Source organism: Rhizophagus irregularis, chromosome 13 (genome assembly GCF_026210795.1).
Source record: "Rhizophagus irregularis chromosome 13, complete sequence".
In the NCBI taxonomy this organism is placed as follows: Eukaryota; Fungi; Glomeromycota; class Glomeromycetes; order Glomerales; family Glomeraceae; genus Rhizophagus; species Rhizophagus irregularis.
This window is the reverse complement of record NC_089441.1, coordinates 4,439,496-4,466,276: the sequence shown is the minus strand read 5'-3', so window position 1 is coordinate 4,466,276 and position 26,781 is coordinate 4,439,496. Positions and strand designations below refer to the sequence as shown.

General features: G+C 27.9%; 6 protein-coding genes across 6 annotated transcripts; 1 reads left to right on the top strand and 5 right to left on the bottom strand.

Moving 5' to 3' along the window:
* Nucleotides 1–1,734: 1,734 nt before the first annotated feature.
* On the top strand, nucleotides 1,735–6,246 carry OCT59_005591 (uncharacterized protein; the record flags this gene model as incomplete). Its single annotated transcript, XM_066138449.1, has 14 exons — nucleotides 1,735–1,797; nucleotides 1,870–2,061; nucleotides 2,140–2,372; nucleotides 2,445–2,673; nucleotides 2,815–2,857; nucleotides 2,927–2,959; nucleotides 3,042–3,182; nucleotides 3,260–3,454; nucleotides 3,523–3,690; nucleotides 3,780–4,050; nucleotides 4,118–4,248; nucleotides 4,319–4,493; nucleotides 4,571–4,689; nucleotides 5,927–6,246. The coding sequence occupies 14 exons, from the start codon at nucleotides 1,735–1,737 to the stop codon at nucleotides 6,244–6,246; spliced, it is 2,313 nt and encodes a 770-aa protein (XP_065997577.1).
* A 488-nt stretch (nucleotides 6,247–6,734) lies between these two features.
* On the bottom strand, nucleotides 6,735–7,060 carry OCT59_005590 (uncharacterized protein; the record flags this gene model as incomplete). The annotated part of the gene is made up of 2 exons (XM_066138448.1): nucleotides 6,735–6,901; nucleotides 7,024–7,060. The coding sequence occupies 2 exons, from the start codon at nucleotides 7,058–7,060 to the stop codon at nucleotides 6,735–6,737; spliced, it is 204 nt and encodes a 67-aa protein (XP_065997576.1).
* A 730-nt stretch (nucleotides 7,061–7,790) lies between these two features.
* On the bottom strand, nucleotides 7,791–8,384 carry OCT59_005589 (uncharacterized protein; the record flags this gene model as incomplete). The annotated part of the gene is made up of 4 exons (XM_066138447.1): nucleotides 7,791–7,819; nucleotides 7,895–7,952; nucleotides 8,031–8,252; nucleotides 8,319–8,384. The coding sequence occupies 4 exons, from the start codon at nucleotides 8,382–8,384 to the stop codon at nucleotides 7,791–7,793; spliced, it is 375 nt and encodes a 124-aa protein (XP_065997575.1).
* A 6,055-nt stretch (nucleotides 8,385–14,439) lies between these two features.
* Nucleotides 14,440–17,107, bottom strand: OCT59_005588 (uncharacterized protein; the record flags this gene model as incomplete). The annotated part of the gene is made up of 3 exons (XM_066138446.1): nucleotides 14,440–16,394; nucleotides 16,460–16,672; nucleotides 16,750–17,107. The coding sequence occupies 3 exons, from the start codon at nucleotides 17,105–17,107 to the stop codon at nucleotides 14,440–14,442; spliced, it is 2,526 nt and encodes an 841-aa protein (XP_065997574.1).
* A 1,725-nt stretch (nucleotides 17,108–18,832) lies between these two features.
* On the bottom strand, nucleotides 18,833–21,152 carry OCT59_005587 (uncharacterized protein; the record flags this gene model as incomplete). Its single annotated transcript, XM_066138445.1, has 4 exons — nucleotides 18,833–20,241; nucleotides 20,343–20,558; nucleotides 20,634–20,995; nucleotides 21,070–21,152. The coding sequence occupies 4 exons, from the start codon at nucleotides 21,150–21,152 to the stop codon at nucleotides 18,833–18,835; spliced, it is 2,070 nt and encodes a 689-aa protein (XP_065997573.1).
* Nucleotides 21,153–22,668: 1,516 nt separating this feature from the next.
* On the bottom strand, nucleotides 22,669–25,132 carry OCT59_005586 (uncharacterized protein). The gene is made up of 5 exons (XM_025309614.2): nucleotides 24,501–25,132; nucleotides 24,186–24,374; nucleotides 23,571–24,114; nucleotides 23,339–23,486; nucleotides 22,669–23,252 (listed from the first exon to the last, which is right to left on the bottom strand). The coding sequence occupies exons 1-5, from the start codon at nucleotides 24,691–24,693 to the stop codon at nucleotides 23,076–23,078; spliced, it is 1,251 nt and encodes a 416-aa protein (XP_025167522.2). The 5' UTR covers nucleotides 24,694–25,132; the 3' UTR covers nucleotides 22,669–23,075.
* Nucleotides 25,133–26,781: the final 1,649 nt, after the last annotated feature.

The following is a 26,781-nucleotide window of genomic DNA, read 5'->3' as shown; positions in this document are numbered from 1 at the left end:
TCAAAATATTACACTAAAAACGTAATATTACAAAAGTTTACGGTATTTCAGAAAGTTATGTAGTATGATTGAGAATTTTTGTATAGTATGGTTAAAATGATCTATGTATGTATGATTTTAAAGTAGTATGTATGATTCGTATTTATACATACAGTCACCCTTGTTATAACGAACCCTAGGTTTCAGACGCAACTTCGCTATAGGGCTATAGTGAAGATTTTAAGAGATTTGATTGGTTAATTCGTTATAGCAAGGGGAAATTTATTATAGTTGTCTGAAAAATTCACTATATCAAGGGTTGATTATATAAAAAACAAGTATTGTATGGAAACCGATGTATGTATGTATGGTGTTACAAACTGTTACATGTATGCTATGTATGGTAATGATTTCGTACATGTATATTTATCTCGAACCAGAAAATAAAGTATGACCGTATGATTGTATAAACAACATTTTTTTCACATGATTGTGACTTGGCTCTTTTTTTTCTCAAATTTTTTGAAACGAAACTATGTTTATTTTTTTATTTTTTTAACAGATTTCTGGTAAGTGGTAAGAGTTTTATTTAAATTTACTTTTAAAAACGATATTAACCCATTTTTTTTATTTCTTCTTAATAAATGTGTAGTTGTAATGACGCGATGTTAATGACATTTTGAAAAGACTAGCACCTTATTTTTTTAGGGTTCAGAGTTTCCTTTGGAACGGAACTATTAAGGTAAGCATCTTTGAGTTGGTATAAAGTGGTTAACGGCATTATGAAAAAACATTAATGCCTTTTTTCCTGTTTTTCCGATTTTAAGTCATTTGTTGGGAGTTTGAAACAAATGTTTTAAAGAATTTTCGGGTAACTTTTAGTGTAAGAAGTTGTTTTTTCTTCCAGCAACATTATGGATTTTTAAGGAATTGCATGTATTCCTCTTTAATGGTAATTGAAGAGAAAAGATTCTTTTTATAAGAGATTTCAAGCACATGTAGAAGTTATCATTTCTTTTAGTGATGTCATTAATATTATTAATATTTCATTTACCTTTATTGTATTAGATTGTTGGCGTATTAAATAAAATTTTTTTTCGATATATTCTTGTATATATATAGTAATATATTAAATTTAGTTACATTAATTGATAAGACGTCATTGATGTGTTACGAGATCAGATTTTATTGTATCGATCTAATATAAATAAATGAATTTCCAATATTTTTGACATTTTTCGCACTTAATTTGATCTGGGAAAAAGGTTAGTAAATAATTTACTTACGGAAAATGTCTGTTTCAGGAAAAAATATTTTTGGGGGTGTGAAAGTATTTGTTTGCTGATTTATTAACTAATCAAATAGTAATTTATGTAGATAATTGAAAAATTTCCCGCAAGTTAACAATTTAAATGAAAATTTCCTGCAAATGGGTGGTCCAATCTGTTAGGGATGGGAGTTAATTGAATCTTCAGAATCTCAAATAGTAATTAGGCACTTTGATGGTATATTTTTTTAATTGAGAATTTTTTTATTTAACTATAATTGGGTTTTTTTCACGTTAAAACGATTAATAAAACTAATTTTTATTCCTTTTTTATCTTTTTAAACCATGATTTAGCTTTTTAAGTTAAATTCATAGAACTAGTACATACAACACGTAACATTCATTTTTTTAAAAAATTTTGTAACGCGTTTTTTTCAGAATACACTTTTTAAAACATAATCAATCTTCGATTAATCGCAAGCTTCATAATGTCTTCGATTATTGAACTTTCGGATATAGATGATTATAATGAGAAAGACTTAATTAAAATGGTAAGTAAATGTTATTCAAATTATATTATTTTATTAAAGAGAAAATTATTAAAAGATAATAAACAAAAATAGAGAGAGAATAATAGTGATAGCGAAAATGAATTAGAAAGCGAAGAAACATTAGCTTTCTTTACTTCTCAACTGCGAGTTCCCAAAGTTATATATACAACTGTTCCTATAGAATATCCAGATACATCTTCAGAAGGAGTTGCAACCGTTTACAATGTAACTGGATGGAAAAATCATACAGACGCGTTTTCAGATGTAAGTATATATTATTTACCTTTAATTTAACAACAAGCTATAGATCTTTAACTATAAATACTTTTTATTACAATGTAGATTCAATATTCAACAAATGGTTCAGGCGGTACCACAAATATTCAAGAATGCCCTTTTTTTGGAGGAATACCCGTTAAAAAAAATCAAAGAAAATGCCAAGGAATAAAGTTTTGTCAGTTCACTGATCCTGAACTTGTTAATCAAGAACACTGTAGTGTTGATTTTGATTCTGAAATTTTTCAACATTATACACAACAAAATAATAATAATACTAAAGAAGCTAAGACATATACGTAAGTTTACTAATTATTGTTAATTTCAAATGTATAAAACTTATTTTAATTACTAATCCAAATTTTTACTAGTTTATTTTTGGCAGCAAAAGATACTCCTTGTAATTTCAAAAAAGACAATATCCCATGCAATGGAGGACCTCATATTGGAAGAATAACTAATTATCAAACAAATATTGTATCATATTTTATCGGTTGCAACAAATACAAACAAGGTGATAAGTGGCATCGATATATCAAAATAAAACAAGATGAAGTTGATATTTCATTACTTCAAAGTCTATTCACAGGTTCTGCATCTGTAAGTATTATTTATTTCTCATTATTATTTTTTTTGTCAAATTGGAAATTATAAGCAATTGCAGATAGCCATTTATTTTATATCTTTCTATTTTTAAAATTTAAAAATTATTCAATTATTTAGGTATAAGATACAGTAAAGTGTAGTATGATACTTTCTAAAAGTTGTAAACGTAAAAAATGTGGTAATTATTTAAATTTAATTATACTATTAAATTTATTTTAAATCATAACTAAATCTCTTTTATTTTAAGATATGCCACATACACATAATGGAACTATTGTCCGTGGAGAAATAATTGACTAACCTTGGCAAGTCGCGCTTTATCAAATTTATTCCTTATGATATTGTCAAATGTCCTTTTGTAGCACTTGTATGTGTAGGAACACATAATCATCCACCCCCAGCACCTGAGAGGATTCCTTCTGGAATTAAGAATAACTTAGAATCTTTAATTACCCAAGCTATTCAACAAGATGATAATGTTACTTCAAGATCAATATTGTCAGGTATAAAATATTAATAAGATTATTATTTATTATCATCAATTAATAATTAATTTAGTTTTGATATATTAAACTAATAGGAAATCTACTCAGTGCTTATTTTAATAAAGAAACATTGGCAGAAGTTCATGTCTCTCTCAATAATATAGACAAATTACGATACTTAGTAGGAAAAGCATACAAGACCTTGCATCCTTTTAGACAAGGAGTTATAGGAATTTATCATAATATATTAAATCCCAAATCAGATTTAATAAATTATGTTCGCAAAATTGGTAAATTTTTTAAAATTTTATTATGCATTTTATTTAAATTACTCATTAATAATAACTATTATTTTTAGATCTTTATTCAAATAATGGCCAAGTAATTATTACTTGTATGCTTGATAATCAAGCTAAAAAATTAATTACACTTGATTATTTTCAAATTGATGTCAGCTTTAAACGAGTAAAAGGAGAGATAAATGAATTTGAAATTAACACGTATGATTCCAAACATCACCCTGAAAGTAAGTGAAATTTTTATTTAAATTAATCCCATCATGTATTATAAATGATATACATTAATGATGTTACTAACCATAGTTTTTTTTTTAAGTATTGTCATTTTGTCGTATATTTACTAATGTTTTTACTGCTGAAGGGTATCATAGGTTATTCTCATCTTTATTCCAAATAATTCGTGAAGTAAGTGGTCAATCTATTCAATTTCGACATATTCATGGAAGTGGTATTGGATGTATTCTGGCTGATCTGGACGCTGCACAGGCTAAGGGGTTAGGATTAGCATTACATGATTTGGATCACGAAAAAAGTTGGGAAACACACTTGACATTTATTTTGAAAACATGCCTTGTACACTTTGAAAGGTATTTATAAATTTATTGAATAGTTATCTCTTTTACTTTTAATTTAATTAATTTATTTTTTTTTTAGAAATTTATTTCATAAAACATTTACTATAAGCACGAAAAATTTAATACGACAAATTCCTAATGCAACTAGTAAAGAACAAGTTCATGATCTTTTGCAACAAATAGAAGATACAAATGATGAAGGAATAAAAGGTATATTATTTATTTATTTTAGAAGTTTAAAAGAATTAATATAAATTTTTAAAAATGTTTTTTCTTATAGAATGGTTGAATTATTATCGACAATCATATGTTTTATCTTCCTTAAATAAATACGTTTCAAATGTTGATCATGAGATTTGGAATAAAAGTGGATCAGATACTAATAATGCTGAAGCGGCCCATTCCATGGCTAACAGAGAAGGAAAGCAATTGAAGTTATTATCAGCCATTTTAAAGTTAGTTTAAGTTTTTTTAATTACCAAATTACATTTAATATTATGAATATTATGTATTAATTATAAATAATTTAAAGAGGAAAAAGGTACGATGCAAGGTGTTATACAACGATTGAAGTTCATGACAAAAATGGAGTACCTTACACTCATAGAGACAAAAGTGATGTTAAGAGATTACAAAATTCAATTGTACGCTGTAAACGGCCGAATATCAAGCACGAAAAGATGATAAAATTCAACCGCCAAATGTAATTATCAAGTATTAAGAACAAACAAATTAATCGTGAATTGGTGTGGATGGATAAATAATTAGCCGAAAAGGATAAACATTTAAGAAGAGTAATGATCTACATGATGTAATATTTATTGAATGATTGACAAAGAACCAATAGGATAAATAGAGTCGATCATTTGCGGCTTAGCGATCTTTAACAATAAGAACGATAAGAAAGAATAATTATAAGCCACAAAAGATAGATTATAAGCAAAACACATAAAGTAGATTAAAAGAACATATAAAATAATGTCGGAAAGATTAAAGAATACAAAATAATATAAAAGATAATATGAAAAGAAAGTATAAAGATGGAATATAAAAGATAACATATTAAAAAGAACATATATAAAGATAACACAGCCACAAAGGATGGGTTATAAATTATTTCTTTACGATGTAATATTCGAATAATAGAAAAGATAATATATAAAATAATATATAAAAGATAGCGTATTTAAAGTATAGATAGTATATTAGAAAGATAGTTCAAAGATAATATATAAAGAACAGAAAAGATAGTATATAGATAGAATAGAAAGTAGCATAAAAATTGTATATATAGAGAACGGAATTCAAGGTAATTCCATAGTTCGCATCCACAGAACTCAATAAAATATAAGTTTTATTTTTTTTTAATTATTAATGAAGTTTAATATTAATTAAAGGTAATAGGTTCGCCCTAAACTTTAATTAATGTTTGATTAATTAATTTTAATTAATGAAAATTTAAGATGAATTAAATATATACCTTTGGAAGATAATAATTCGTAGCGAGAGCTATCGCAGTTTGAAATCGAAAGTGGATATAAATTGAGGAAAATTCAGAGAAGTTAATTTTATTTTATACCGTTCAACGCTTTATATTACTAACGCTATTTATTTTGTGAACCAAGAATGTTGTTGCATATTGTTCGCTGATGTTGTTGTTCGTTAATTATGTTTTGATCACGTGTTTGTTCGTTTGATTGCTCGTTCGTTCGTTTGTTTGTTCGCTCATTCGTTCGTTCGACCATGAGAATGCCCGTTCGATGTGGCAACCTTGTAAATTGATGACAGGGGGAATTGGGGGATCTCAATGCAAAAGTAAGTAAAAACATTATTTATCAATTAATTTATTTATTTATAAAAATTTTTAAAATTTTTTTATAATATATAGCATCTCGTATTCAAAAGAATAAAGTATCTCTTAATAATAAATTACCCAAGTCATCAAAAAAAAGAAAATTATCACCTTCTAATAGTAGAACACCTATTAGATCAAAGGAAAATCATGAAAGAACTGAAAATATTTTATCAGACAATGAAGAAGAAACATTTTCTAAAGAGATTCATAAAAAAAATCTCAAGTTAGAACTTAAAGAGAAGGAAATTATATTAAGGGAGCGTGAAATTAAAGCACGAGTAGCTGAGGCTGAAGCACGAATGATGGAAGCTAAAGCCGAAGCATTAGAAATAGAAAATCAACAAAAACGTTAAAAAAAAATATATTTAGATTTTTTTGTTAAATTTATAATAATACGTTTATAAATCATAATAAAGAAAATATAAATTGCGTTTACAGTTCTAATATATGAAAAAAAATTTTTTTTAAAAAAAAAATCAAAAACGTGAAGTAGTCAGTAGGGATTTTTTTTTATAAAAATTTCCAAATTCAATGTATAGTCACGTGAAATTTTATTTTCATACATACATACGTTTTCTCTAATTATATAATTTAATAAAAAAGTATGTATGTATGAAAAGTACACCGTATACCATACATTGACCACCATACATACATACATAGGAATCCATACAGTACATGTTTCCGTCACACCCTCAAGGGTTCGCTATATCAAGGTTTGACTGTACATACTTAGATTACTATATAAAAAAAATCATAGTATGTATGATTCATTTTTTTATTATTATTCTATACTACTAAAATTTAAATTTTAAAAAATTATAACTTTATTTATATTACTTTAATACAAATTATATTTGATGTTATTATTTAAAGTAATCCTAATGACTTCTTTTTTTTCTAAATTAATTGGCTCCATTGCTTCAGCTTCAGCAAGTGCCTTTCTGGCTGCAGCCTCTTGAACAAAAATCTGAAGTTCACGCTCCTTAAGGGCTATTTTTCTCTCTTCTATATCAAAATCAATATTTTCAGTATTATTTTCAGTAATTTTGCATTGTTTAGAATTTCTAGTTGATGCGAGCTTTCAGCTTTAATATTGGTTGAATCAACCAAAATTCGCTTATTTTTACCATTTCTTGTACCTAAATTTATTAATGATAATACCATTATTAATTTTTAACTTTTTTTTAATATATTAAGCTTATCAAATGCAAAAATACCTTTACGTGTAATTGCCTTAGAAATTTTTTTGACTTCTCCATTATCACGCCTTGTAGAGGTGCGCTCCGGATGAATCTGGTCAATCCGTCATCCGGATGATCACGTGACGGATCAATCCGGATTAAAAAAATCGGATCATCGGATTATCCGCGGATTGACCGGATTGATTATAATTCCGGCCGGAATTAAGTAATCGGCATGGAATTATCCTTTTTAGGGTATGAGTAACGTTACACAAATCCAAAAAAAGGATATTTTGTTTCCCAGCAAAAATGAAATTTTGGGTTTCACAAGAATCCTAAAAAGGAAATTTCTCGCCGATCATTTAATTTCAGCCGGAATTTATGATTAGGTATTTAATTGTTGTCACGTGACGCACGGGTATGTCGATCGTTTCCATTTTTGGAGATACCCGTTCCACAAAAAACCAGTTTTTCTAAATTTAGTTTCCGGTCGTGTAACATAAAATTTCCTAAAAAGGAATTTTTTGTCGATCCCGTATAGGATTGATCGGATATCCGGTCATCCATCCGGTCTATTTGACGGATTCATCTGATCAATCCGAATCCGCCTATTAGACGGATTGATCCTAGGATGACCGGATTGACCAGATTCGGAGCCTACCTCTAACGCCTTGAATAGGGAACTCCAAATTTATTTTTGGTTTCCATTGGTTTTAAAGCTTTTTAATCAACTTTATGTCCTCTAATGATATTAAAAAATAAAGAAAATAATTGATTAAAATGCAGTTTCTTTCTTCTTTTTTAATGCTAATATTACCAAAGAATGGACAGTTCTTAATTGAACTTTGACCACCTCCACCTAAGGAATATTGAATCTGGAGAAAAATTTATTTGTATTTAATAATTTTAATAGAATTAATAAAGCTGCAGATTAATAAATGATAATTACTTACATTTTTCCAACAGTCTCTTGGATTCTTCGAACCTGTAATATTATATACTGTGGCAACACCATATTCTGAAGTTTTTGGATATTCAATTGGTACAGTGGCATAATGAATTTCTTGTACATGTGTCTTTTTTGAAAATATTGCAATTGAGTCTTCTTCTTCATCGCTTATATCAGTATCTTTATCACTTTCAATAGTATTACTATCACTTTCAACTTGATATTCCTTTAAGAAATCCAAAAGAAAATTAATTTATTAAATTAAAAAATTAGCCTCACATATTTTACTTACAGGATCTAACTCAATATAATTAATATCAAGTTCTTTTATATCTGAAAGATCTATTTTCTCACTCATTTTTATTATTTTGGATAGAAATATTTTTTGCCCATAGAGAAAAAATTTTTTTCATGTAATTATAAGCCATAATAGAAAGGTTATATCTGATGTTATTGTTTATTGCACGTGTTTCATTGTATCACATAAAATATTTTAGTATAATATTTATTGTGTCACATAGTATAATATTCATGTATATTATCTTAGTATGGTAATTTGTCTTATCATACATACTAAATTTATGAATTATACTATACTGATTTACTATATACCCAAAAGTTTACGCTCTTAAATTTGAATAATAATAGTAATTTAAGAATATCTCGCTATCTACTGATCTAATCAAGACGATCTATAGCTCATTGGAATCAGCTCATCAAGACGAATCGAATGGTAGTAAAATCATATCTCTACGTTTGATAGATGACTTTCTATTAATTTAAAACTTTATTGCATACTATAGAGCGTTCTATCAACTGTAGAAATGCGATTTTACTACCATTCGATTCGTCTTGATGAGCTGATTCCAAAGAGCTATAGATCGTCTTGATTGGATCAGTAGATAGCGAGATATTCTTAAATTATGATAATTATTCAAATTTAAGAGCATAAACTTTTGTAATATTACGTTTTTAGTGTAATATTTCAAAATTTTACACCACCTCCAAAATATTACACTAAATTATGCCTAAACAAATTTCCTGATGAAAGATCATTAAGATATTTTTTTTAAAGATTTCTATACAATTTCATTTACTCTGAATGGATTTGACTTATAATTTTAATTTATTATTATTAACTACATTTTTAATAATGTTCTTTTTAATAAATTTAACTCCAAAGATTTCAAGAGTTTTGTCAAATACGAAGTAGTGATCTTTTCATTTTTTATTGCTATCAATTTTAACTAATGAAATATATTTCAATTTTTCTTTAAATTTTAGGTATTGAGCTAGTATTTCAAGATATTAAATAACTAATACCAAATAGTTTGATTTTCCTGCTGATGTAAATAAATCAATAAAATGAGCCAAAGCATTTTTCTGCAATTTATAATTGCCAATACATATTCTTAATTATATGATGTACTTTGAACATTAATGCTTATTTATAATAAAAATACTATAATTGTAAAATATTATTAGCACCGCTAGGACCCCGGATATCTCCAAAACAGGTCATAAGTCACACTTTCGGCAGATTGGCCCATTTTTTAGGGGCTCAAAAAATCGTTTTTTGTAAATATCTCGGCATCCAGTGGTCCAATTTTGATGAACTTTTTTTTAAATTGTAGAGCTAAATGAGGGCTACAAAATAAAAAAAGTTCATTAAAATTGAATTACTGGATGCTGAGATATTTACAAAAAACGATTTTTTGAGTTTCAGCAAAAAGGGGTGTTTTTGGCCAAAAGTCCATTATGACCTTTATATTAGATATCCGGGGTCCTGCACCGCTATTTGAATCCATTATATTATATTTATTAAGATTTATTTTTTTTTATATACTAATATAAACTCTAAAATATGAACTGTAAAACAATAATTAATAATTTTATCCAATTTATTTAAGAATTTGACTCTTAATATTTTTGTTAAGTCAAAAATTCTATAGCTCAAAAACAATATGATCAAAACTTCATACATATCTTTAAATATATGCTACTGGCTAAAAATAAGATGTAATTTTAACCATGCATATGGGTTGATTTGTTTTTATTAGCATTAAAAAATTTTTGTTACTCAAAATTGTTTTGTAATACCAAAAAATTATCTGATTGATGATCACTTAATTAAATAATAAGTTGAACAAAAATTTACATTTGTGAAACTAGAATCCCGGACATCACATATATAACTCACATTTGAGTTTTAGTAAATTCAATCAAAATTAGGTTAAACTCATAATTTTAGAAAGAGCAAATTGATTGAAAATTAATTAATAGTCATAATTATGAGTTTTAGCAAATTGTATTGATTTTACAAAGTCATATTTTATATTTGAGCCAGATTCTTTCAAAGATACTTTCTTTACCCTTGAATGTTAGGATTTTGATATACCTTCATCTTCATGTCTTTGATTGACATGAGGCTTACTTTCTACCGAACTCATTTATTATCTTAAGAGATTCTTGCTGAAGGTCAAGATTTTAACAATTTTAACCCCTCTTTTGTTCCAACTTCATGAACGGCTTTACATAGATATTTGGATATCTTGCAATGTATTTTTCTATCATTGATTGAAATCACAATCTCAAGCTGATTTTACACAACCTTTCCGCTCTTCACATTCTTCTCCATTTACCTTTCTTACCACTTCTGGTTCCTCTCTGATGACAGTTTCTCAAGATTCCTGGTTTTCTCAGGTGTTCTCTTCTATAATTCAAGGAGAATCTTGGATTTCGCACTTTGATTTTCTGTGCCACTTAACAGTTTAACCTCTTAGGATTTTATTCTGATAACGGACTGGATTTTGGAATGTTGGATAGTTGACTCACATTGGTCTTTGGGTAAAGTTGAAGTATACAATTCTGTAATAGTTTAGCTTTCTTAGCTTTAATTTTATTTTAGTTTAGTTTTCTTTACTTGTATGAGTCATGAAGCTATTTTATTTTTATTTTTTATTTTTATTTCTTATTTTGTAATATTGTTCAATATTATTGTAATTTTCGATTATAAATATAAATAAAAGATAAAGTCATTAGACTGTTTGCACAGTAGAAAGATAAAATTTGGATAGTTGACTCACACTGGCTTTCAGGTAAAGTTGGGATATGTGATTTTGTAATAGTTTAGTTTTCTTTGCTTTAATTTTATTTTAGTATAGTTTTTTTTACTTGTATGAATTGTGAAGCTACTTCTATTTTGTTTTTTATTTAAATTTCATATTTGTAATATTATTCGATAATTTTGTAATTTTCGCTTATAAATATAAATAAAAGATAAAGTTACTAGACTGTTTGCATAGTAGAAAGATGAAACTACCACCATTTGATTCGTTTCAATGAAATGATTCTAACAAGCTGTGTTGCATTTTTCTACAATCACTGGTTGCTAATTTAACAATATATACATATATTTTTTAATAAAGTATAATAAAATGTATTAAAAATTTAATTTTTATGTATGTTTTGTATAGTTACATATCTTTATAATTACAGAAAATGGCTTGTCCCAAATGTGTGACTATAAAGAGAGTTGACTGTATATGCAAGTAGATCTTAACAAATTTTATTATTAAAAATATATGTTTTAATTTATAATTGTAATAATTTTTATATATGGTGCAAGTAAACTATACTCGACAATCACGTGATGATGTTTCAATTTTCTGGCGCAAGTTTCATATCACGTGATCAGATATTGTCCAATAAAAAATGAGAATTTTTATATGTTACAATGTTTCATACATAATATTTTATGTCAAAATGAAATTTTTATTTATTGTTTTTCTAGGTATCTTACTAACTTGTTGTTGTCATTTTGTTTTATGTGACATCAGTAAAGCTAGATTGAAATTTTCTTATTCACATGTGATGATTTTCTCATGAATCAGAAGGTTTTCTCATTGTTAAAAGAATTTTCTTATGATCAAATGAATGTGATAATTCGGGCCAGCATTAAAATATCATAATTTTGGCCTGAATTATAAAAATTTTTGACCAATAAGATAGGGCACATGTGATTCGATTTGTTTCAAATTTAGGCCGATCATATAAAAATCAGTTAGTTTTAAACACCTATAACTTTTTATACAGATCTTTTTTCAAAAATCTGACTGGTAATTTTAATAGTACTTGTCTTGAAGAATAAAACTACCAGTTTATTTTCTTTAAAATTTATTTTTTAAAATTTTATAAGATTTTTTAGTACTACAATTTTATTGTTGAGTATAGTTTACTTGCACAATATTAATATAATAATAATCTCATACAGAAAAAAAATATAATAAAATTTAAAAAATTAAATTACTACAAATTGCGCAATAATCTTATACAGAAAAAAAATATAATAAAATTAAGCTAATAAATATAACTAATCTAAATGTAAATAACTATAAATAACTAAATTATAAATAAATATAACTATAAATAAATATTATATATTAACATTATATCATATAAATTATTTTATTTTTCTAATTATTCTTCTTTCAATCAATTATTTATCTTTCAATTAAATGTTTATTTATGTTTTATTCAATATATTATTTATTCATATCATGTAATTATACTGATATTTACGATTATAATATATCTATTTTACATTAAAAAATATTCTATTTCTTTCACTCATCTGTTATTTCATTATAATTGTTATTGTCATAATAACATTGATAATATTCATGTTTTTTGAAAAGAATGGAAAAATAAATATAGCTGGTCTGAAAATATTAGAAGATTTGATAGAGGAAGGTACTGATCTAGATGAGATAGAGAATTCAGAATGTATGTCAAATTTTTTTTTGAAATAAAAAAAAACTTGCTTGGGTCATGTAATTTTTTTTTGTGTTATCTTTGTATAAAAACATTATACTATAATTTACTAGTTAACACTATAATAATCACTGCACATATAATAAAATTAAAGAACAAAGTTTTTTTATTATAATTAATATAATAAAATTTTAGTTACAGCATTTTTTTCAAATATATAATAGATCTGCTGCAAAGTTTTTTTTTTTAAAAAAAAGGCCTTTTGATTTTATTGATGATTTTTAAATTTATAATTCAGATTAAAATTTTTTTAATTCTGGTTAAAATCGTAAATTGAAAAATGCAAGTCAAATGTAACATTATATTTATGTAATATAATGCTTTAATATTATCATTTAAAATATTATAAAAACATTTTAATAAGATTTAAAAGTCAAAATGTTCAGTTATTTTAAATCAATTTGTCATAAAAATCATCTATTTTAACTAATTTAATAGATAAAAAATACTATATTTCATTAGAATTATCTCATCAAAGTGGTTTAAATGATAGTAAAATCACATTTCTAGTATTAATAGATGATAAGTTAGAATTTTTAGTGTAAAGATGTGATTTCTTATTATCTAATAAGTGTAAAAGATTGAAACATAGCTTGTTAGAATTACCTCATTAAGATGATTTCAATGATAGTAAACTCATATTTCTAGTATTAATAAATTGTGAAAAATTGTGTCTTTATGAATAATATTCTTTTAATAAAATTAACTTATCATTTATCAATGCCAGAAATATAATTTTGCTATTATTGGAATTATCTCATTGAGGTGATTCTAATAAGCTATATTTTAACATTTTACAATCATTAGATAGTAAGAAATTATGTCTTTATACTAAAAATTCTAACTCATTATTTATTGATACTAGAAATGCGATTTTACTATCATTTAAACTACCTTGATGAGATGATTCCAATAAGCCATGGTTCATGTTTTTATAATCATTAAATAGTAAAATATGGCATTTTTTATCTATTAAATTAGTTAAAATAGATGATTTTTAATTTTTATAATAAAATTCTTTTAAAATAACTGGACATTTTGACTTTTAAATCTTATTAAAATGTTTTTATAAGGCTTATGAACATTTTGAATGATAACAGTCAAAGCATTATATTACATAAATACAATGTTACATTTGACCTGCATTTTTCAATTTTAACAAAATTTAGGCCGGAATTACGATTTTACCGGAATTAAGAAAATTTTGGCCAGAATTATGAATTCGAAAATATCAATAAAAATTTTTTTAAAAATAAACTTTGCAGATCTATTATATATTTGAAGAGGATGCTGTAACTAAAATTTTATTATATTAATCATAATAAAAAAATTTGGTATTACATGAGTAGTTACTGATAATGAATAAAAAAAGATTTTGACAAAATGTCACGGGTTTTCATATTTAGAATTAACATTTATAAATCATCAAATAAATTTTCGTAAACGCAAAAAATCTTATTTTTTAATAGTTTAATATACAAGGTGTACATGATTACTATTAAGTATGAACCCTTTGGTAACCCGCGTGTGCGTTTGTTATTGTATCATTCTCATTTGTTGGAGTTGTTGGTTCACATCAATCATCGGTTTTCGATAAGTAATCTTTCTGAAACGTCAAATGGGAAATAATCCATTTTTGGTATTTTTTTAGCCTCTGGATTTTTGTCACGATAATCATCATCGCTATAATACGGCCGTTTTTTGATTACATTACCAATCGAGACATCGCCAATACCGTCAAGAACATTTTTCAACCTATTTTTTTCCCAGAAGTTGGGATTTGTATTTCTGGCAATGGCAAATGATGCCCGAGAGGAAAAAATGGGTCCAAAGTGTTTTTTAAAATCTTCTTTTGAAATTACCAAAATACCTGATTCTTGCTTTTCCTTACTATATGGTTGCGAAGTAAAAATAATTGTAATAGGTATATAATTCTCATTATCAACAGCAGCAGCATAAAAATTCTGTAGATTTTTCTCATATTCTTCTTCAACTTTACTTTCGGGCATCTTTTTTGAACCGTAATCCCATTTGCACTGACTCATCATTATGAATTTTTTATAGAAAGTATTCACAAGTTCTCTGACAAAAAACACGTCACAACTACCATTGATAACTACTTCATCACCACTCTGCCAGTCGATTATTTCACCATCAGATTTTTCTGTTAATGGATTAGTGAGCGGGAATTGTTCATTTGCTTCACATACACGAAGGGGTTTCATTTTTACGCTCATATCAAAGTAAACATTCGACTTATCAGCATTGGGATATAATTCTCGTAACGTCATTGTTTTCTTTCCCATTCTTATCGCCAGATTAGTACGAAATGCTTCATGGTATGCCACAAACTTCTCCCATTCATTCCAATACATGCGTTCATCATAGAACTTTCTTACAAGTGTAGGGTTAACAATATGCAGAGAGTCATTATATATACAGATAAAATAGAAGGGCATATTAATAAGAAACAATCCATCAGATTGTTCAACAGAGGAGAGAATAATATGTTTATCTCTTTCTAGGCTTCTAATTGTAAGAGCTGGATTATTTTCATCCAAAACATATTTATCAGGGCCAATGGGAATACCTTCAATGCATAAATACATGAGCTTCGTAGCAACATCTCTGTTGTTTTTAACATAGTCTTTTATGCCATACTGTTTATCGAGACAGTCCTTGACTTTGATGAAATAGTCCACAAAGTCAACTTCTTTTCTTTCAAGTTTCTCGAAGAATTCACTCCCATGTTCACCATTTGTTCCAAAGCAGACGATAAAGAGTCGTTGAAGTGCGCGTGGCAACCCACTGGTATCCCTCAGAAGCTGAAGCATTTGGCGATAATATTTCCATTTATATGCATAGTTTGCAATTCCCGCATTGAATTTTTCTGCAAAATGATCCGTAATCCGAATAATGGATTTATCGTTCAATAATGGACAATCAACAAACTGGAATGAAATTCTTGAAGCTTCTTTTTGTCTAATGACAGCTAGTGGAGCGGTCCCTGAAAGGAATGGTTGAATAAAGGCGGGTAAAGCGGAATTAAGTATGTATTCCGAAATATTATGGATCATATAATAGGAGAGTTTTGTTGGTGGATTCGACTTATCCTCTTTATCCCATGAATCAATAAGTTGAAATTCATCAATATGAAGATATAGGAAAAATAAGTGTTTATCGGAGAGATTTAGGGATTTGCGAATTTCTCCGATAATAACATGAAATTGAAGATTATCAAAGCTGCCCCTATATTGTTTAAGTGCGGTGCGGAATTCTTGAAACGTCATTCCATATTCTTTTTCAATAAAAAACGCATGCGCAATTCGTAAGCCGAGAATTATTGATGCATCTATGCCATAATCTTGTGGAGTGAGTCTGTGACCATTTCCGAAGTCAATACATAAGTATTCAAGATGTGTGTCAGTTTTTCTTCTGTCATGAGGAATATTACAATCATTGTAAATATCCTGAATATACTGAGGCATGTCATTTCTGATTTGATTAAAAAGCTCCTGTCCAAATCGAGTTTTACCTATTTACAAGATAATGAGTAACTGATACAATTTGTTTACTAGGAAAAGTACAAAGAAACAATACCTATCCCCGGGGCTCCTTCACTGACAATACACCAGTAGTTCGATTTTCCATCTCGGGCCGAAATATTATTGTATATTGTCTCATTTACAAAATTCATTGCCACTTCGAAGTTACGTTGTTGCAATGGCATGCTTAATACATCAGGCAAATTAGATGTACCCTTTAATGCATTCTTCTTAATAACCTCAATAATTTCCTTAAATGAAAGAGATGCTAATGAAAAAAAAATCAGGCAGAGAAATGAATGTAAATGATATAATCTATTTCTTAAAACGTTGAGAGACGCTTACCAGTGGTGATGGGAGGTGGCGGTTGTACGATGATACGGATGTTATTGGAGTCATACGTAAAGATGTCGCCAATAACATCAGCTGGAGACAACCTTTTACCTCCGAGTTCTTGTATAATATTTTCTTCATTCATATCACGGGATCTGTTTTGAAGTGTTCTCAGTTGAACGTTCTCTGTATCGTAAGGAATATCCACCAACCATAGGTTCAAATCACAGGCATCAAAACTTTTGTCTTCGAAACTATTCTTTTTCTTCTCATAGATCATATCTTTGAGCTCCGCAATGGTTATTTTTGTCTGGCCGCCAACTCTAAAGACGCTACCAAGATCGATACCTACCACAAAACAAAATATCATGATTTCGGTGAAATATCTGCAAACGCGAAAATCGAGGGTTAAAAACAAGGGTCAAAAAATTAACTTTTCAGTAAAATGTCAAATAAAGACCTTTTTGTATTTTTTGTATATGATCTTATATTTTCAGGTGGGAAGATTTCAGTTTGTACTGATGAACCGTTTGATTGATTTATATTGTATTTATATTAAATCGGCAAAAATCGGTTGATATATGATGATGATGAGTGACGAAATGTACTAGATACTTCGAAAAATTTTATCGAAGGTTACGTTATAATGGATATGATCTATGATCTTAAGTGGGGTTCAGTTCTCGCTGAATCGGTTATCTTCGTTAATTACGCAATTACGACAGAGCCTTACTATAAATAATACTGATCGAAAAACTTATCAGCGCAAATATTTGAAAACCAGAAATATAAAATTCTACGTTGTCTGAATTTTCTTGCGCAGATTTGGTAATAACTAATATGGATTTTGCACATTTGCACAGTTATGTTGGCCGGACTTTTAAGATTATTATTATTTAATCTATTAGACAACGCTTTAAACTTCATAGCAAAAATAGGGTCATTTGAATTAGTTTAAAGGTCATTCGAATGACATACCAATATTGAACGTATAAAATGACAAAATAATTTTTTTAAAAAAACAAATACCAAAATTACAGAAATATTTTGAAATCGGGCTAGGGATATTAATAGGTTTGGTTTAGGTTCAGTTCCTTAAAGCCCTATAAAAAATTTTTATCCGAATATTTCCATTATTTTTCTGTATCTTCCGTAAAAATTCCGTGAAAATGATACATCCGTGTTAGCAAGATGAAAATTTCCATGATTTAAGGCTATAAATTCCATTAAAATAATACATTCACGGAAAAAATATGGAAAGATAAAACACGGATCAGATTTTTTACAGGAAAGTTCCAATAGGTAGAACTCGGGAACTGAGTTTTTATAATAGGTTTTATCCGCCGATTCGCAGAATTTGCCGATCATCAGTTATGTGGCGCAGTACCGATTAAAATCGATCAAAACCCGTTTCTACGTAAGAAAAAATGTCAAAAAATATATAAAAAAAACTTTTAAGACCTCTCCCAAAATATTTACCTCTTTAACCCGAAACCAGTAGAAGGAGTTTCTAGAAAAAAAAGGAAAAAAATATTATAAAGTTAGTTTATTAAAAAAAAAAATACAAAATCCGGAATATTTAATGATTTAACGAAAAAAAATTAACTGAAAAATAATTAATAAATATCAAATAGATTTGATTAAACAACTAATCAATACATAATCTAAATTCGCTAAAACATCATTATTAATATTTAGAGTTATTTATGATTTTTTTTGAATAATTTCGCTTTCTAAAGTTGGGATTTGTATTTCCGGCAATGGCAAATGATGCCTGAGAGGAAAAAATGGGTCCAAAGTGTTTTTTAAAATCTTCTTTTGAAATTACCAAAATATCTGATTCTTGCTTTTCCTTACTATATGGTTGCGAAGTAAAAATAATTGTAATAGGTATATAATTCTCTCATTATCAACAGCAGCATAAAAATTCTGTAGATTTTTCTTATCTTCTTCTTCAACTTTACCTTCGGGCATCTTTTTTGAACCGTAACCCCATTTGCACTGGCACAACATCATGATTTTAAGGAGAGCATCCACAAGTTCTCTGACAACAAACACGTCAGCAAACGAACTTTATTTAATACTTTAAAATTGTTTACAGAGCACTACTACCATTGATAACTACTACATCACCACTCTGCCAGTCGATTTCTTTACCATCAGATTTTTCAGTTAATGGATTAGTGAGCGGAAATTGTTCATTTGCTTCACATACACGAAGGGGTTTCAAATTTACGCTAAAGTCAAAGTTAACATCCGACTTATCAGCATTGGGATATAATTCTCGTAACGTCGTTGTTTTCTTTCCCAATCTTATCGCCAGATTAGTACGAAATGCTTCATGGTATGCCACAAACTTCTCCCATTCTTCCCAATACATGCGTTCATCATAGAACTTACTTACAAGTGTAGGGTTAACAATATGCAGAGAGTCATTATATATACAGATAAAATAGAAGGGCATATTAATAAGGAACAATTCGTCAGATTGTTCAACAGAGGAGAGAATAATATGTTTATCTCTTTCTAGGCTTCTAATTGTAAGAGCTGGATTATTTTCATCCAAAACATATTTATCAGGGTCAATGGGAATACCTTCAATGCATAAATACATGAGCTTCGTAGCAACATCTCTGTTGTTTTTAACATAGTCTTTTATGCCATACTGTTTATCGAGACAGTCCTTGACTTTGATGAAATAGTCCACAAAGTCAACTTCTTTTCTTTCAAGTTTCTCGAAGAATTCACTCCCATGTTCACCATATGCTCCAAAGCAGACGATAAAGAGTCGTTGAAGTGCGCGTGGCAACCCACCGGTATCCCTCAGAAGCTGAAGCATTTGGCGACAATATTTCCATTTATATGCATAGTTTGCAATTCTCGCATTGAATTTTTCTGCAAAATGATCCGTAATCCGAATAATGGATTTATCGTTCAATAATGGACAATCAACAAACTGGAATGAAATTCTTGAAGCTTCTTTTTGTCTAATGACAGCTAGTGGAGCGGTCCCTGAAAGGAATGGTTGGATAAAGGCGGGTACAGCGGATTTAAGCATGTATTCCGAAATATTATAGATCATATAATAGAAGAGTTTTGTTGGTGGATTCGACTTATCCTCTTTATCCCATGAATCAATAAGTTGAAATTCATCAATATGAAGATATAGGAAAAATAAGTGTTTATCGGAGAGATTTAGGGATTTGCGAATTTCTCTGATAACAACATGAAATTGAAAATTATCAAAGCTGCCCCTATATTGTTTAAGTGCGGTGCGGAATTCTTGAAACGTCATTCCATATTCTTTTTCAATAAAAAACGCATGCGCAATTCGTAAGCCGAGAATTATTGATGTATCCATGCCATAATCTTGTGGAGTGAGCATGTGACCATTTCCGAAGTCAATACATAAGTATTCAAGATGTATGTCAGTTTTTCTTCTGTCATGAGGAATCTTACAATCATTGTAAATATTCTGAATATACTGAGGCATGTCATTTCTGACTTGATTAAAAAGCTCCTGTCCAAATCGAGTTTTACTTATTTACAAGATAATGAGTAACTGATACAAATTGTTTACTAGGAAAAGTACAAAGAAACAATACCTATCCCCGGGGCTCCTCTACTGACAATACACCAGTAGTTCGATTTTCCATCTCGGCCCGCAATATTACTGTATATTGTCTCATTTACATAATTCATTGCCACTTCGAAGTTACGTTGTTGCAATGGCATGCTTAATACATCAGGCAAATTATTAGATGTACCCTTAAATGCATTCTTCTTAATAACCTCAATAATTTCCTTAAATGAAAGATATGCTAAAAAAAAATCAGGCAGAGAAATGAATGTAAATGATATAATCTATTTCTTGTTCGACGTTGGGAGACACTTACCAGTAGGTGGCGGTTGTACGATGATACGGATGCTCATGGAGTCATACGTAAAGATGTCGCCAATATCATTAAATGGAGACAACTTTTTACCCCCGAGTTCTTGTATAATAATATTTTCTTCATTCATATCACGGGATCTGTTTTGAAGTGTTCTCAGTTGAACGTTCTCTGTATCGTAAGGAATATCCACCAACCATAGGTTCAACTTATTGGCATCAAATTCTTTGAAATCGATCTTATTCTTCTCATAGATTACATCCCTTAGATCCGAAATGTTCATTCCTGCGGAGCCTTTAATTTTAAAGGAGTTCACAAGGTCGGTACCTACCACAAAACAAAATATCATGATTTCGGTGAAATATCTGCAAACGCGAAAATCGAGGGTTAAAAACAAGGGTCAAAAAATCAACTTTTCAGTAAAATGTCAAATAAAGACCTTTTTTTATTTTTTGTATACGATCTTATATTTTCAGGTGGGAAGATTTCAGTTTGTACTGATGAACCGTTTGATTGATTCATATTGTATTTATATTAAATCGGCAAAAATCGGTTGATATATGATGATGATGATGGGTGACGAGTGACGAAATGTACTAGATACTTCGAAAAATTTTATCAGGGGTTACGTTATAATGGATATAATCTATGATCTTTAGGTGGGGTTCAGTTCTCGCTGAATCGGTCATTAATTACGCAATTACGACAGAGCCTTACTATAAATAATACTGATCGAAAAAACTTATCAGCGCCAAAATATTTGAAAACCTGAAATATAAAATTTTACGTTGTCTGCAGATTTGGTAATAACTAATATGGATTTTGCACATATGCACAGTTATGTTGGCCGGAATTTTAAGATTATTATTATTTAATCTAATAGACAACGCTTTAAACTTCATAGTAAAAATAGGGACATTTGAATTAGTTTAAAGGTCATTCGAATGACATGACGTATAAAATGACACAGAAATATTTTGAAATCGGTGCAATCTGGGGGGCTATTGAGGCTAGGGACGTTAAGATCCGTTTAGGCTTGGTTTAGGTTCAGTTCCTTAAAGTTCCAATAGGTAGAACTCGGGAACTGAGTTTTTATAATAGGTTTTGAACTTGGGGTTCAAACTCTTTTAAATATGAAAATCGAATTTTTGCAATTCAAATATCACTGTATAAGGATATTTTAACCATAAAACTAGAACATTTTAAAGATGTGGAATTTTTATAGGAATGTAACATACATTGTATATAATATAAGAGAAATCATAATATACCACAATATATTAAAGTTTTATATATTATACCAGATTTTCCATTATATCAAAATTTGCTATATTTTATTAACGAATTTTTTTTATAATAAAAGTCTAATTGGTCAAACTACCAACTTTATTATATCAAGAACTGACTGTATATGTATTAATATAAATTATAATAGATAAATTTTAATAAATTTTAAATTGTATAGAATTATAAATTAAGTAAAACCCTGAATTTGGGTGAACTGACTGAACTCTAAACTATATAGAATTCCAAATTTGTTAGAACTATTAGTATTTTAAAAGATAAGAATTTAGATCTAATTCTTATTACTTTGACCTTCGTAATTATTAGTAAAAATAATTAGATTATAGCATTATAATTGAAATTTATATCTTAATTATATAATTATGCAATCTTTAAATATTAAATTTTACTTGTTATTCCAGATTATATGTGATTTTTCAGTTAATTACATTTGCTAAATAGCAATTTGGTATGATTTAGGTAGACAAAAACATTTAATCACATGTTTATTACATAAATGGAGAAAAATATTCAACTATTTAATTGATCAATTATACATATAAATTAAAGAAAGTTTTGAAAGATTCCTTTATCTATTTCTGTTAATATAAATAATGGATAGCTTATAAGAGTCATATTACATCAGTTTTAGATCTAAATTACAACAAATAGGAAATTTGTTTTTATATATTACTTTAAGTATCAGGGAAAAAAGAGGGTTAGATTAAATTTTCAATATTCAATAATTCCTTTTCAGTATTGAAGTTTATTTTATTACATTATAAAAATCTTGGTATAAAAAAAAAAATTTCACTCCCCCAAAAAATTATAACAATATGACAGATGAATGAATATATTTTAAAATGTAGATGAAAAAGTAAAAGAATATAAACAAAGAATATATTAGCCTGTATCTATTTGTATTTGAAATATATAAACACAGAAAGCAAAATAAATGGGATTATTTTTTTTTCATTATACAAGAATTTGTTTTCAGTAAGTTATGAAATATCATTGTCTGATGAATATATTTTTTAAGATTATTAAAACTAAATTAAGTAATATACTTTTTAAGTAAAGTCAGTTCTGATATAAAATTTACAGATAAAAAAAATTTAATCCCCGCTAAGAAAAAAAAATTTAAATAAACCGTCTCTATTATTATTTCATACTCGAAAAATATTTAATTGCCTGTGAAAAACCCCGAATTTTATTACATGTATTTTTTAAATTATCTGCCTTCTCTGTTTTCCATTCATCATTTAAAATAAAATTTCTGGCATATCTGAAACATAACTCTTCACGGAAATGGTCATATAATTTTTTATTAAATCTTCGCTGTAAATTAATACGACATAGAGGGTGTTAAAGATGTTTTTTTGAAAAAGCATATACATCGCGAAATAAATATACGTTATATTTACCTCGTGTCTGCGTGCATCTTCCAAATATTCATGCGTTTGATGAATTAAAAAGTCATTTGGAAGTACCCAATAATCAACTCCTGATAGATATAATTCAAATAAACATGCGGCTTTGTTTGCACCGTATCCGACAAATCGTTCATCACACCTGCAAGAAAGAAATTATTGTTTTTTTTATTAATAAAAAGAAAAAAAAATAAAAATATAACTAAAGAAAGCAGAAATTTCATACCATATGCTTTGTTTAGGGAAAATCACATATGGTTCATATTGGTATTGATAAGTTGTAACTTTGTAAAGTTCATTCGTACCATACCAGTGGGTATAGTTTGATGGGCCATGACCTGGTTTCCAAGAAGCATGAAACATAACCAACCGACCAGACTCTACTAATTCTAAAGCATCGGCCTTTTTTGTTGGGAAAGTATGAAAATCAAGACCTTCTTGTAAATCAGCATACTCAAAAGCTGGTACTACTAAAGCAGTATTGCCAGTTCTAAGTTTTTTCATAATTTCTTCGTTATTTAGAATAGCATGTCTAAAATCTGTACAAGGATGAAAATCAACGTCTAACATCATAACATAATTGGTACGAGCAAAAAATTTTGCTACGTTACGCCACATGTTAAATTGACGTTCGAAATTATCAACTACAAGATGAACATCAACGTATTGTTTCATATATTCGTTTCCGTTATACAAATCATGAAGTTTACTTAATAGTACATCGCGTGATTTTTCATCATCAGCGACATGTATTGTTACAGAGATTGGACCTGTGAAAAAAGCTCATAAGCATTTTGTATAATATATAAATTGAATCGCTTTAAAAAAGACAAGAAGTTACCTTGATAATTTGTAACGAGTCTATCAAATACATGGAACCGATTTTCTGTTATTAATGTTGTAATGGTGATATCTTCTTCTTTGGGAGTTTTTACTGCTCGGAAGTAATATGGAATTACATGTGAAGGTTGCATTGACTCTGAAAACACTTTGGACAAGAAGAATTCTTCTGTCATATAATCGGATGTTCCTATTGTGAAAAAATATATAACAAAAATAAAATTAGTTCAAGACGTTTCATGTAGTTCGTTTGAAATAAGAAAAATAAAAAACTAACTAAAAAGTTGAGTTATATTATTAATCTTTCTATATTTACCCCAAGATAATTTATCATTTCCCCATTCAGATGTTTGAAAATCTAAACCAAGACTATTTCGTGGTTTTATATTATTGTTCGATGCATATGTATTTGAATATACAACGTAAAAATAGTTCAGAGTATATAAAACTGAAAATGCAATATAAACTAGAAAAAGAAACTTTATAGCTTTCGTTCCTTCTGCCCTCATGGCTTATCTAAATTCAGATTGTGATGGTAAAAGTTTATGTTGAACCTTAGAAATATATTATATTTTTCACAAGTTCAACTTGTGATAAACCCGTTATTAAGAGAACAAGACACCTTATAAAAAAAGTGATAGTTATATAAGAAATTGGGTAAAAAAAAAGAAAGTGGTAGGCTTATATGTAAGTAAATATCGGAGTTATAGATGTGAGATATTATAAGGTGCAGCGATCTCAAAAGGTAATAAGCTTATTTATTTATATTACTCCCAGTTTGAGAGGAAAAGGTTTTTTGGGAAACAAAAATTGCTTGAAAGCAATTATTAGGAAATGAAAAGAGAGTGACTATTCCAAGAACTTTATAAGTAAAAAGATACCGTACGAGAAAATGGTTTTTCGCTTCAAAGTTGTGTTGGGTGTCACAAAATCAGTCTTGAAGTAGACCAAAACTTCAAAAATACGTTTTTTCGCAGCTCTTATATAAGTACTTTTGACCGTTTTAGGGCAAACCCTAATATTTTAATTAATTTAACTTAAATAGTTGGCAAAATACCTATTAAGATAACAATCATCAAATTTTTTTTAAATAACTCGTGTGACGATATATTTTCAGCGGACCGTATTGGTACGAAAATAAGATAATCTGTTTCACTAATGTTACTCACTAATAGACGCGAATGATCAAAAAAACGAGTAAAACCAGGAGGACGGCATATAGGGTGAATTTGTTGACCTGATATACCTGATATATCAAGTACGCTTTAATTTCCGGTTTTAATAGAATTTTATAAATTATTCTAGTGTTTATTTCAGGAATAGCAAGATCCCAAAGAACTAAACATTTTTAATGATTACTTTAAATAATGATTACTTTAAATAGAAACAAAAGAGATAAATAATAAAAATTAATATTTTCCGTGAAAAACAGAATTTTTGATTTTATAACTTATTTTTTGAATTTCAAAATACGGGTGTCATCTAAGATTCATCGGCCCGCTGTTTATTATTAACATGAATTATATCTTATTGTTTCAGTTTATTGCTATTTTTAAATGTATTATTATAGAATTTCCTAATTTTTATATTTGTTTGTAATTCATTTCCTTAAAATAAATTTATTCTTTGTCAATAATGATTAAGTTTAAAAATTAATTATTTTTGACAGTAAGAATATCAGAATATCATTGTACAACCTTGTCTATCAAGCATATCAATATTTGTATATATTTTCTTGGCATTTTTGATCGATGCGGGTGAACTATATCGTTAAAAAAAAACATTTCTAACATTATACAATTATCATTTTTGTAATATATTACTATTTTTGTAAATCATTGAATAATGAGTTGCAGCTCGTGAATTGTAATGCTTTAAGCCCAGTTTCCTTGTGTTATTAAGGGATAAAAGGGAGTAATTATTAAAAAAATCATTTTAGCATATAGAGTTACAATCCGCGGATTGACGGATAGGCACATTTCGGCAACAATACACGGATTTAATCAAGGATTTTTTTTCGAGATACCCTTAGACTATATTATATAGAAAAGAAAGAAATTCGATTCGGGACATCCGACAGATGAAAAACTCAATCCGAATCAAATTTCTCTTTTTTTTTATTAAAAACAAAGTTCCTAAATTTATTATCATTATATCTGATATTGTGTTATTTGTGTATTAAATATAGCCTTAGTATATCTTAAAAAAAAATCTTTTCTTATTGATTAAATTCATGCATAATTGCCGAGAATGTGTTTCACAGATTTGAATTCTATTTACTTGATAAATTAGTAGGTTAGATTAATATGATTTTGAATATGAGAAAAAAATCGTATTATATATCAAAGAAAAGAGATGGATTGACAAAAAGACAAATATTTGTTTTAATATGTATAATTTAATAAATGTCTTCATTCAAATTTCATTCTACTATTATTTTATCTGTTATTTGCTATATTCTATTCATATTTTTACTAATTTCAATTTATGCAATATAATTTTTCTTATTAGATTTATTTTATAATTACAGGTAAAATATTTGAAATACATCATTCTGATTTAAATTGTAATTTAGTCTGAATGAAAGTTATTATTTA

Coding starts and splice junctions, on each gene's coding strand:
- OCT59_005586 (XM_025309614.2), bottom strand. CDS start 24,693: ATGAGGGCAGAAGGAACGAAAGCTATAAAGTTTCTTTTTCTAGTTTAT. Junction 23,487..23,570: donor TTCCCTAAACAAAGCATATG/GTATGAAATTTC, acceptor TCTTTCTTGCAG/GTGTGATGAACGATTTGTCG. Junction 23,253..23,338: donor AAGATGCACGCAGACACGAG/GTAAATATAACG, acceptor ATTAATTTACAG/CGAAGATTTAATAAAAAATT.